General features: G+C 45.5%; 1 protein-coding gene across 9 annotated transcripts in view; it reads left to right on the top strand.

Annotated features, from left to right (window-relative positions):
• The window catches only part of EYA1 (EYA transcriptional coactivator and phosphatase 1), a 349305-nt gene that overhangs the window by 303107 nt on the left and 32631 nt on the right, over positions 1 to 13567 (top strand). For all 9 annotated transcript variants that reach the window (XM_086965867.1, XM_086965869.1, XM_086965875.1 and 6 more), the window contains 2 exons: positions 511 to 569; positions 690 to 850. In XM_086965867.1, coding sequence (XP_086821993.1) covers positions 511 to 569; positions 690 to 850 — 220 coding nt within the window. The remainder of the gene's footprint in view (positions 1 to 510; positions 570 to 689; positions 851 to 13567) is intronic.

Raw genomic sequence — 13567 nt, 5'->3', positions numbered from 1 at the left:
AATGCAATCACAATTTAAGAAATCGCAAATTTTGCGATTTCTTAAATTGCGAGTGGCTTCTTGTTTCATGCATTCCAAAAGCAATTTTTGCGATCGCAAATGGCCGATTTTTGCGATTCGCACCGTTTGCGTTCGCAAAATGCTTTGATGCATGTGCCTGATTATCTGTTAAATGAGTATGGTTTTATTTCATCAAGACTTCATTAAAATAACTTAATTACATGGTTAAACACACATTTGTAAGTAGCTTCTCCAATCCAGCAATAAATGCATTCTCTAATAGTAATGTTGAGTGAAATATTTTCATTAATCATTGTAAGAAACATCTGCTAGGTGCACGTTAATGTCATGTATCTGTTATCATTTTCTGTTGTATTTTGTGACGTGTAAAGAGTGGGCAACCTCACAGCTTTGCATAGTCAAAAGGTTTCCCACTGTAAGGTGATTAAATATATTTTTTCTTAGTAAGAGCCTTTAAAAAGTAAAACGAAATCCATTTGCTTTCTGTAGGAATGTGACCAGGTTCATATTGATGATGTTTCGTCAGATGACAATGGTCAGGATTTGAGGTAAGGAAACAGACCCAAATACTAGTTTCATTTAGAAGTGACTTTTGTCAGAATTCCAACATAATGGTTTAAATATTTGTTCATAGCAACTTACCTTTTTCTCTTGTCTAATGAAACTAGCACATATAACTTTGGGACAGATGGCTTCCCTGCAGCAGCAACCAGTGCAAACCTGTGTTTGGCAACCGGTGTTCGCGGAGGTGTGGACTGGATGAGAAAGCTTGCTTTCCGGTACAGACGAGTAAAAGAAATTTACAATACCTACAAAAATAATGTTGGAGGCAAGTAATAAGCACAAATATGTTTGTGTGTAATGTATATTAGAATTTGTTGTCCTTGAGTCAGAGGTATTAAAAGATTGAAAAGTATTTAAATAAAAAAATGCAAGGTTTAGCTTGGTTTTGCTGATTTGTTTGAAATATGAAACAACATTTCAAGTGCCACAATACTTTACAAATATGTACCTTTCATAATTTGAAGAACAGAGTGAACAATGTAAATTTATCAACTGGCAGACATGATATTAGCTGCTTTCATTTGGTGATGTCTGCTCCTGTAGCAGACAAGGGCACTCTGGGAGATTCATTCTTTTTCCTCCCATCTCTGGGAACTCTCACCTTCTGCCATTTAAGTTAGGATGCACAATAGGCAGTTCATAGAGGGTTTAATACCAGTAGCGGCAGGTTTCATGGTAAAGTGGCAGGGCGGAAGGAGGGTATCCAGGATGAACATAACAAAAATAATAATAAAATAACTTACCTGTTCGATGCTCCAACGCTCCTCTCTGACTCTGTCACCGTGCGCTGCAGGCACAGGCTCCCGGAATCCCGTGGGGCAATCCTTATGCTGCATGAAAGCATCTTCAGGATTGGCCTGAGCGCTGATGATTTGCACGTCCAGGGAGACTAGGAGCCTGTGCCTGTTGGTCTCTACAACCCAGCAACGAAGCTGGATTGGAGAGAGCTTCAGTGCGCATGAGGGTTTGGCCAGCCCGAGATGACCGGTCAAATCCTCATGCACACTGCCAACCAGTGCACCTACAACTCCACCTCTGCCTGTCATCTCCATACCCCTACCCATAGGCAACACTATGGAAAACTATAAAAAATAAAAAAACACAGGTTCATTATCATTTTATTTTTCATTTTTTGGCTGCTGTTGGGAGGGCAGGCGATGCTCCTCAATCGGAGGAGCCGCCTCTGTTTAATACAGAGGCACCAGCTCTGCTACATGATTCTACACCTGCCAAACCCAAAAGTAATTGGGCTGATGTAGCTGGGTTCCATCAGACAATGTCACTCAAGTACTCTATTGTGTTTCATCCACTCTATTTTCACTATGGTAAAAACCAGATTTTGGCTGAGATTCAATCAGTGGAAGGCGGAGGAGTGGCGCCCCACTGTCTTCAAGCAGGAAAAGAAAGGAAAAGATAAAATCATAATAACAGAGTGTTATTATTATCTTATTTCCTCCTCCTGCTGCGGCAACTTGTGTGAGTGGGTGGTGTGGGGCTGAAGAGCAGGGGAGGAGTGGTACATCCCTCCTAAGTGTGCAATGACTGTTTGGTCAGCCCTATTGGGCCACCCCAACCAGTTATGCGCACTTTCCCCGTTCTCCTTGCAGGCTGCTTTACAGTCTGCATGGAGAACATGGCCCTGGCTGAGCGATGTGTCACAGCGCTCAGAACAATGCAGCATTGTGATTGGTCAGGGGAGCTTATGTGCTGGGAGCTTCCTGTTCCTGTAGTCGATGAGAGAAGGAGCAAAGATCGGGGCCCTGCAGGAAGGTAAGTGTTTCTCTAAAAATGTGATCCGCGTTCCCCCCTAGTCCCCATCGCCCCCCCCTCCTGCGCCCTCCACGCCACCAGCCAGCTGTGTCTGCCCCACTGGATAAAATATTGAACTTCAGCCTCCTCATGGAGCTCAGTAAATATCAATATCTCAAGCACTGAATATGTCAAATATATGCCTATAGGCGCACTTGATAACCAGATAGTAAAAATTCTCTTAAGGTGCTTATTAAGCCCCATTATAGAACAAAATTAACGTGATTAACTGCATGCTACCCAGAGTCTTACCTACAGTTTCAGAGAAAAGTATGAATTACAGTTACCATCTTCCATGCACACATGCATTGGTACATTTACAATACAATTAGCCAAACGCCAATTTCTACTGGCTGTACTCTTTATTGCAGTGTGTTGGAGGGTGCCACTGGAAAGTACATGTTTGTCTCCCATGGGCCACATCATGCTGGGAGAATGGATTTCCATCTGTTATCAATACTCATGTTCTACTGTGGCATGATTGCCCCCCAATGGGACCATCAGATACATAAAAATGTTAACCTGAACAATAAAGATAAGTTAAGTTGTAAAATTCCCCTTCTCAGATGAACACTCCATATCTAGGATTCTCCTATTGGGGTCAAGCATCCATGGGAGGTCTTCTGCTCACAAACCTTAGTTATACAAATGTACTTTTTTGTGGCATCCACTACCAGTGACTAGCCTAACCTCTTTAAAGAAACATGAACTTGATTTTACACTGTGCTCAACATGAATAATACCATTCTTCCCACAGCAAACGTTGTGCTGCTACTGTACCATATAGAGCTTCCATTCCAAAAGTCAACAGAGTATTGAAGTTCCACATTTTATAATGGCTAACTTTTATGTCTTTATCACTGGATGGTTCCATAATTTGATGACCACCATCTATTCCATATGACTCTCAAGACATGTCTATTCCCACCCAAAATCTCTCTTCCTATCTATTTCCTTATATATGCCTTGATGTCCAAGTCATGTTAATCCTGAGTCAAGTCTCTAACCTTACAACAATGTTTACAGTCAACTGTTTCTTGTTATCTAACACACCTCCCTATGGTTTCAATTGACAGAGGTGTGTTTGCACCCGTAACCAGAACTCATGGGCGCATATTTCTTCATCTGTGAATATAAAATCTTTTTTGGTATTTGCTACGTGTGAATCCGTACTTGCACATGAACATATTCACACAAATAGTACACTGTTATAGTATAGTTCAATGTAGGGGGTTTGGGCCAGCCCTCTCCCCAGCAGCTCTGCCTCACTGCTGCAGCCTTGAGTCCCCAGCAGGTCAGGATTCATACCAGCAGCCCGCCCAGCCTTCTGGTGATTTTAGTATTTGTGTTTAACCTCACTGTGACTGTATTTTACCTCCGCATTTACAGGAACAGTATTTTTATCTCCACTTCCGCAGGACTCTCTGACTCTTACTTTCTTTATCTCTGCATTTTGTTGAGCCCGTTTGATAGCCACTGCTGCCCCTGCACCTCCTCCCACCCCAACACAGTCCCTGCTCTCGCCTCCCTACTACTGGTCCCGCCCCTCCCCTATTTAATGGCGACCGCTGCAGGGAGCACGTGTGAAGCATAGACCTTCGGTCCAGGCCAGCACTCTCCGCCTCACCGCCACAGCCTCGAGACCCCCGCAGGTCAGGGTTCGCTCCAACAGCCCACCCAGTCCACTGGTGATTCTAGTATTTGTGTTTAACCTCACTGAGACTGCATTTTACCTCTGCATTTAAAGGAACTGTATTTTTATCCCACTTCCGCAGGACTCTCTGAGTCTTATTTTCCTAATCTCTGCATTTTGTTGAGCCTGTTTTGACCGCCGCTTCTGCCCCTGCGGCCCCTCCCACCCCGACACAGTCCCTGCTACCGCCTCCCTACCATTGGTCCCGCCCCCTCCCCTACTTAATGGTGACCGCTGCACAGTCCCGCCAAAGCCGTGCCTAAGACAAACCTGTCTGTGCCCGTCCGCGACCTGACCGCAACCAGTAACAAGAACCCTAGCTTTTCCAGGCCACCTCGCTAGGATTCTACCACCCTCCATGCACTCAACATGCGTAAGATCCTCGCCGAACACCACCCATGGACAGTTCTCCTGCAGACCATGCAGCAGATCCTTCACCATCTACAACACCCCCACTACCACCAAAAACCCGCCTGATGTGCGCACCACCAATACCCTGACATGCATCCTCCTCAATGTGCACTCCCTGCAACGACAAGCCGTAGAGATCTCGGACCTGATCGACACCCTCTCGCCTGACATCGCATTCTTCACGGAAACCTGGACCAACGCACCTCCGCCACTGCCATCCCAGACGGCTACAAGATCCAGAGAAAGGACTGCCCCCACCGCCCAGAAGGAGGACTCGCCATCGAACACAAGACCCCCTCCGACTCTCCACTCCATTTCACTCCCAGCAAGGGTGACCCCCCACTCTAACAAAGAACACCTCAATTTCCAGATCCAGACCATCGAAGGACCACGCTACGCAGCACCCTCATCTACAGACCACTGGGACCTCGCACCCAGTCCGCAACCACCACCGCCAAGCTCGCCGCACCGCACACAATCACCTCCACAGACTACATTCTTCTCCTGAACTTCCATCTCGACAACCACAACGACCCGACTCCATCATGCTCCTCGACAACCTCGGACTGAAGCAGCTGGTCAACATGCCCAAACACAGAGCTGGACAGACCCTTGACCCAATCTTCATGGGAGGAACAAACATCTGTTTAAGCCACACCACCCAGCCCCTCTGGACGGACCACCACGGCAAGGTCACTGAGGAACTCATCATCATTACCCTTCACCAAGACCCCCCCAGCGCCACGACCGTCACCAACTCCACAGCCACAGAAGATGGATCTCCCACTGCGCTGACATGCTCGCACCCCTCTGCCACCCTGCCAAACAACGCCCTCTGGTTCACCACAGAAGTACATGAAACCAGGCGCTCCTGCAGATGCCTAGAGAAAACCTGGCGAAACCAGAAAACCACAGAAGCATGAAACAACCACAGGAATGCCCTAAAGGAATACCACTAGCGCATAATAGACACCAAACAGACCTTCATAAGAGACAATATCCAGACCAACGCCACGGAACTGCTCAACGTCACACAGCAGTTCACAAAACCCCCCAGCTAAGCCATGGACGACACATCATCCCAGGAACTCTGCGACAAGCTCAGCTCACACTTCCATCTGAAGTTCAAGACCCTCTATGACAATTTCAGTGAACTGACGCCGAACACCACCCCCCAATGCTGCCACTAAACCTACCATCACGACCTGGAACCCCGCCACCATTGCACACATCACCACCACCATGAAGAAAATCCACTCAGTAGCCCCTATGGTCCCCTGTCCACCGCACCGCACCAACAATACAATGTTGCATGCAATCTTTTCAACAAATCCAAACCCAGCAGGTTCTCACCACAACCAGTTGTCAAAATAAGTGAAGTATCCAATTCATAAGGTCCAATCGAAACAGGCAAGGGACAAGAAACCGGATTACAAACAGGGGCGCCAGAAAATCCCACAGAAGTATTTATTAAGCCAGACAAAGGTGCCCAGGGAGTTTAGAATGAATGATAGAACTTCTCATCGCAAAAGTATCCAAAAGAAATGGTTCTGAAGCACCCATAGCATTGACAGTGACATACGGTCGTTTTTGATTTACCGGAATCAACACAACTCCCTTACTTCGTCCATGGCTGTCCTATTCGATATGAAAATCATCAGCACTATCTTCAATACGGTAATCATCATTATAATACTGCATAGACTGAACACTCTGTTGATCAAAATAATTTGCGGCAGGTGGAGCAAAAGAACGCTGCTCCTGAGAGGACACACCTCGTCCTCTACCTCTAGATCCTGATTGAAAATTACCACGAGCTCGTGGAACAGACATCCCAATATTACGCTGTAATAAAACCGGACAATTATTCTTGAAATGTCCCTCTTCCCTACAATATGCACATTGATTAGGACCCAACGAAGATCGCGGTACAAAAGACTCAGGCTTCTGAAAAATCTTCTGAAACTGTGGGGGTTGAGAAAACTGAGGCTGCACAGGACGTGGAGGATAAGCCTGCTGCAAAAGAACTTTCGTTTTCAAATCTTTATTCTTTTTATCTTGTTTCTCCTTCTCTTCCTTATCTCTGTTCTCGTAATACTGTGCAGTAGCCAATATTTTAGCAGGGGAAGAAACAGCCCATGCACTTTCAGAACTCTTAATTTATTTGACAATTCGGGGAGTAAGTTATATACAAACTTATCCATGAACAACCGCTGACCACCCTCTATCCTCAAATCTTTACCACTATGGTCAATAAACGTCTCCTCAAAACAAGTGAAGAAATCTGAGACGCTTTCGTTATTCTTTTGCTTGCATGTGGCCAGCTTATTCCAATTTACCCGTACTGCAGTCATCATTGTCTTCATTAATTCAATTATTCTGCCCGGTAAGGCCGTAATCAGATCATCGGGTTTCGCACCGCCCACTTGACCCGCATCCGCGGCTCTAATAGCAGCCCAGTCACCACCTAATTCACCAACATGATCAAATTCGTGCCCATAATGCTTGCGAAACAACATTTCCAAATAACATGTCAATATCAGCCAAATTCATAATACAAGCCTCGACTGTTTGAGACAATTCTTTATAATATCCAGCAGGATATTTACGGGGGTCCGGAAGAGTCTGTTTAGGTGCCAATACTTCAGACCTTTTCCATGGTTCGTGAACCCATATGCGCTGGAAATGAGCAGGGATAGGAGGTGGACCAATCACCGCTTCTATCCATACGGGAGGAACTTCACGCATCGGATAATTTTTAATGCCCTTTTTATAAACAGAATCAGTTTCGGAAATAGTCAGGGACAAAAACATTGCCCGAAACGCAACGAGTTTATTCACTGCGTCTGCAACATGTGGTCCTACAATAAAACCCCTATCAAAATCAGCAGCTCCGAAGGAACTGAATCAAACTCCATATCTTCCCATTGCCTAATAAGAGTTTGACACATGACATTAAAAACATATCTCTGAGTGGGCTCCATCCACTGATGAAAAGAACTCATAATATCCTCTGTACTATACTGTAATCATTTCTCAATTCATTTACGAGCAAGGGATCCCAAAACAACTTTCTCATCCGTAAGAGGAAGTTGACAACGAGATTGTCGTCTAGAAAAATCTGGGGACAAATTTTAAAGACCCAAGAAGAGGAGAAAAGAAGTTTGAAACAGCATCTGCTATTTTCCTTTGCGAAGTAGGAGAATCCCTTAAAAGAATGGGAGGCATTGCAGATGTAGAAGGCGACGGGGACTGAGACGTAGCTGGCTGAGGAACAGGAACGGAGGACTGTAGGGGAGGTGGGGCAGAACTATAGGATGAGGGATCGGAGCAGGAGCAGGCAAAGGAGCGTTAATAGGCTGAGCCAGTTGCTGAACGAGCGGTAATTGAGCAACAACTGGCTGGGCAATAGGAGGGGGTAACGGAGGTGCATTAGCATTTTGGGCATAGGGCGGAGGTGATTTCAATAAACAGGACATTAGGGAATCTTCTTCTAACTCCTTACTTTTATCTGGAGAGGAAATAGGCAACATCGGATAACATCTATCTATCGCCATACGATGTTGTCTTTCCAGTATCTCATTTGCGCCGTCTACTTCATTATTTTTAAACTGCTGAGCAGCTTGTACAATTGACATATCTTGCGCTTTCTTATCTTTTTTTTGCTTGCTTAATTTCTTTCTGTTTGGCTTCCTTACGCCAAAGACGGAAAGAGTCAAACATTGCCGGCCGGGCTTTTCTTCTGAACAGAATCGTTTCCAAATGATCTAATATGGCGGGGCCAAAACTACCATTTTGGGGCCATCTTAAAACTCCACTATTTTTCGTATATCGAACCCATGTCTCGTTAAAGGTAAAGGGACCAATACCATGTTTTGAATAGAGCTCATAAGTGGGAGTTCCAACTGGAGGAATCAGACATGAATCCTCCAACTGGGAATCCCTAGTACAACCTAAACAACAAATTCTTCTAAACTTACTCAGTCCAGGCATTGTTACTTCTCTAGACTCCTCACAAACAACAAGGGGTACGAATTAATAAAGCAGCACAAATGTACTTACCCCTTGGCTTCAGGTATTGCAATAACTGAATAAAAACCAAAAACAAAACAAAGTTTGTGGGAGCGACCCACCAAAGACTTAACTAAGAATCGTCCTACACCAGCGAAGGTCCGTCTATCGTCTCGCTTTACCAAACGTCATCAAAGGGTCCAAGGCAGGGTGACAGTCAGGGCAGCAGTCTTCAGCAGCCGTCAGAAAGGAGTAGCTGCGCCGTCAAAGACCTTCGGTCCGCTTTCGACATACAGGGGTCGATCACGTGGTGCGCTTCCTCCGGAGTTTTCCTGCGGGGCTCCTCATGACCCTCGGGCTCAACTGCTACCGCTGAAGTCGCCCCACGTTGGGCGGCAGTTGGAGAACCGTAGCCTTAAAGCCTGGTGGCGCAGGGTACGCCTGAAATCCCCGGTATTCACCTGCCTTGTCAAATACAGAGACACAGACTCTTCGTCTGGCGTAGAAGATTGTATTTATTAGCTGCAGCTAGTACAGTGGTCTTAGAAGTCGTTGGTATAACGAGGTTCAAAAGAGACTGCCACTTAACTCCGTGGCGCACAGGTTTATATACGTTATAATACAATGTAAAATGCAATCACACAAGAACATGAGACATAGGCAAACGCTACAAACAATGCTTTAAGTCCTAAGCAACTCAAGTTCCCGGTTCATGTTTATCATTAGACCCCTTAAGCAAATTACAAACAAATCCACACAATTCAGTTTACGAGTAGAGAAAACACAGCTGTATATTTTAGAAGGACAGTTGTGAAACAAGAGAATGCATGAGACGTGTAGCGAAGGACAACAGATAAGATAACTTAAAGGAAAGAATGGTGTGAACCAACAAATAGTCCGGACGGGGATTAATCATCTCAGACAGGAATTAGTGTACTCGGCCAGACCCTGACACTCGTTAGTAATCATAGGCAAGGAAGCCACCTGATGCGTAAATGCAGAAACGACAGAAACATCGCGCTCGCCGTGCTGCCTGAGTGAGGGCAACACAAAATGGCGGCATCTACAAAACGGAGGCTGAGCACGAATAAATTCGTAATTTACAGAACCTCACACAGGGAAGAGTTTAGAAAGGTTTGTTTTAGGGGATCGGTATAGTAAAAGAGGAGTCAGATGATGCAAGGAGAGGTAGAGTAGGAGAGAGTCCAGAAAGGGTTATTTTGGCAATCATAGTAGTGGTATGGGGTTTGGGATAAATGAGAGAGTGGATGTAGCTGATATTGATAGATGTATAGGATGAGAGAGAGGGTATTGTATTGGAAGGAGAAGTAGAAGAAGTTTGAGATAAGTTAGAAGGTTGGTCTAGAGGATATATTGAGCGAAGTCAAGGCTGAGAAATATGGTAGTGCATTGGAAATGATAAATTAGAACAAAGTGATAAATATATAGATCCATAATTACATTGAAAGTATATATATACATAAAGGAGGTAAGCATATGTAGATTAAAGATATTGATAGAGGCACAGGATGAGAAATAGGGTAGTGCATTGGATATGCTTTTTCAGGCGAAAAGTAACAGACACACAGATACAAGTACATGGAAGGTACATGGATGTTTCATATGCAAGAGTAGTCTGGCAGCCGATTTCTGAATCCGTTGTAGTCTTTTCATGGTCGTTAAAGGTGATCCGTGGTAGAAACTATTGGCGTAATCGAGTTTGGACAGAACAAGGGAGATGGTAGCTTGGACCTTGTGTGGAAATCCCAAACGAGGGACGTTTGTTGCAGCGTTTTTATAGTGACAAAGCTTTATCTTGCTAGTTTATCCACTTGGGCATTCATCAACAGCTTGGAGTCCATGGTAATTCCGAGGTTTCTTACTTCCTTTGATACTTTAGGCAGTGATCCCAGTTCATCAATGAGAAAAAGGGCAGCATTTCTGGCCCTAGTCCCGACCAGTCTCGAACAGGTTCAAACAGGCAGCAGCCCTTGTCCTCTCCACCCTTAACAGGCTCAAACAGGCAGCAGCCCTTGTCCTCTCTGCCCATAACAGGCTAAAACAGGCAGCAGCCCTTGTCCTCTCTGCCCTTAGCCTTGACGCCCGGGCTGAGACGCCCTAAGCCTGGCCTTTTATAGCCCTAGTAATAAGGTGAACCCTTCAGTCAATGGGAACCCTAGCGCTAACACTATCCAATCACAACACTAGCCCTAAAATCTAGAACCAATAGGAGACCAGGACCTTACAGCCAATCTTAGCCCTAGTCCAAACACCCAATCAGTTCAAAAACCCTGATCTCTACGTCCAATAAAGGCCATAGCCCTACCAGTAGTCCCAAAACAAGTCCATGCAACCAATGGCACAGGTAGTCCTAGTTCATACTTCCAATAGAAAGCCTAACCCTACTCTAAGTCCCACACCTAGTCCAGCAACCAATCACACCAGAAGCCCTAATCACTGCTTCCAATTAAAGGTCTAACCCTAGCCCTAGTCCCACCCTACTCCCAACAACCAATAACATAGGAAGCCCTAGTCCCTACTTCCAATAGAAATCCTAACCCTAGCCCTAGTCCCAACCCTACAATGATTGAATCACAGACCAGGAAACCAATCAGAACCCTCAAATACCCAATCAATGAGGACATTAACCCTAATCCAATAGAAACACCAGATACAACCACCAATCAGTGTAGACATATGCCAACCACTAGCAGACCATATAAGGTTCCAGCAACCTCAGACAAGATTTGCTGACCAGGGATTTGGAAGCTGCTTCTCCTGTTCAGAATCACCTAGGAGACAGACAGGCTCAATCCACACTTTGGACTTCAGCAGGTAAGGGCATCACTAACTTGAACTCTAACAATACTGTTTGAATAAAACTTTACTCCCTCTGCTGGCCAAAAAACGAAGTGCACAGGCCCTAGTAAACACATTTTAAACAGCTCACAGAAGCACCCTCTGATGTAGAAAATCCCTGTTGCTGGGGGGGCGAGGCAGGGGGCTGGTTTTACTAGCTTGTGAACACAAAATGGTGTCTGGGAGTGCACTGTATTAACATACAGGTCTTAGCACAGGGCAAAGGAGAAATTTGGAGGGAAAACAGAATTGTCACCAAGGAATGAGAGGGACAAACTACAGAGGTTGGACTGCAAATCCCACAATTCAACACGGTAAATGGGAATAATAATGGGCAGGGAAAACCCCAAGTTCAAAACACAACACAGGTGATAAAATATGCAATCACAGGCAGGCTAAAACTACAATTTTAAACTGTAACAACCACAGGCAAAGACAGTAAACACAGAAAGTGAAAATCGTTTTTTAAACAACTTATTGTCTTGGGAAGAGACAACCCTAGTCTGTCTCCTTACCACTTCCTGGACTCTGCTCACTGCAATCTGGGGCACAGGTAGGCTGTAACTCACAAGTTTGTGACTCTTAAAAAAAAATACCCCTTTCACAGATCTTAGTAATGCTTATTTAGCTGTCTCATATTTCCAGAATGGAAACATTTTCAATTCTTATGGCAAAGTCGTTGTTGTTACTCATTTCACCAATACTGGTAACAAGCATTGACAAAACCAAAGGATCTGGGCTGTTTTTGGTATATTTGTTGTGTGAAATGTTTTGATGTAACAGCAGAACACTCTCTGAGAGGAATCCAGATAGAAGTCTGGTAGCACGTGGTGCCACAGATGAGTGACATGTTTAAACCACGCATGTAAAGTGTGAGCATCTCTCAGGTACAGCTTGTGTGCGGATTCAGAATTCTTTTGAGATATAAAATAGTCCCTAATACATTAAGGGCATTCCACAGAAGGCGGGATGATACACCAAACAATACCAGGAGGTGAGAGAGTGTTTGTCCTCTGGAAGGTGCCAAAGCACATTTTATTATATTCTAAAGAATCTGTAAGGATATATTTTGCAGATGTGCCCTGTGGAGCCCCAGACTAAAGAGCAGGAACTCAATGAACTAGGATTCTGCAGAAAGATGAAAATGGAAGGAACTGATCTTGCACTGTGCATGCCGTCCTCTCTGGGCACCTATTTGTCACAGTGACCACCCATGTATTATGCTGGCAGCCAACCCCAACCGCCCTGTGCCCCCTGCATCCCCCCCTAGGTCAACAGCCTGCATGACAGCAGCCTGGTGCTGAGGCAGGAAAGAAATGGCGGGATATTAAGTTGGCCTGACAAGTGGCGTCAGAGCCCTCCCCGATCCCTTCGGGGGCCCCTCCCTGCCCCATCACCGTCAGTGCACAACCAGACCTGATCAGTGCATTCACAACCCTCCCCCACCTCTCGGCTTCGCTACATGCTTCCAGGCTCTTCCTCCGCTGTTCAGGCACGAGGACAAGTGAGCACTATCGAAGGTGTGATTGTGTGTGTGGTTGCACGTTTGTGGTTGCACTTGTGTGGTTGCACTTGTTCACCACTGCCTGGGAATCCAGTCTGTAACAGAGGTTGCCTCGACTCTACGGTAGCTGTGGGAAGAGTATTGTAGACGTAGGGGAAAGGAGATGGTGTGAAGGTTGACTCTGGGTACAGTACAACACCATCACCGTAGGTGCGGGTACAGGTTCACTACCCCCGGACACTGGGCATAGAGTCTGTGACGGAGGCGGGCCTCGACTCTACGGTCGCTGAGGAAGAGTAGTGTAGGCATAGGAGAAAGGAGGCGATGTGAAGGTTGACTTTGGGTAGAGTACAACATCACGGTAGGTGTGGGTGCAGGTTCACTACCCCCAGACACTGCACCTCAAGTCTGTGATGGAGTCTGGCCTCGACACTACGGTCGCTGAGGAAGAGTAGTGTAGGAGAAAGGAGGTGCCCTGTGCAAAGCAGGTCGCGAGACCTAAAAAAAAAGATGAGAAAGACGAATGGAGAGACAAAGTGATACAAAGACAGAAAGCAAGAAAAGGAGGCAGAAAGACGCCATCAAAATATGAAGAGGAAACTATAAAAAGAAAACAAATGATCGAAAAATCAAGAGGCAGCCGGGGACAGTCGAAGACACCTATTCACACATGCGTACCTGTAAACAGACACACA

This window comes from Lissotriton vulgaris, chromosome 4_1 (genome assembly GCF_964263255.1).
Source record: "Lissotriton vulgaris chromosome 4_1, aLisVul1.2, whole genome shotgun sequence".
Lineage (NCBI taxonomy): Eukaryota > Metazoa > Chordata > Amphibia > Caudata > Salamandridae > Lissotriton > Lissotriton vulgaris.
The sequence above is the reverse complement of the archived record's forward strand: the minus strand, read 5'-3'. Positions and strand labels throughout refer to the sequence as shown.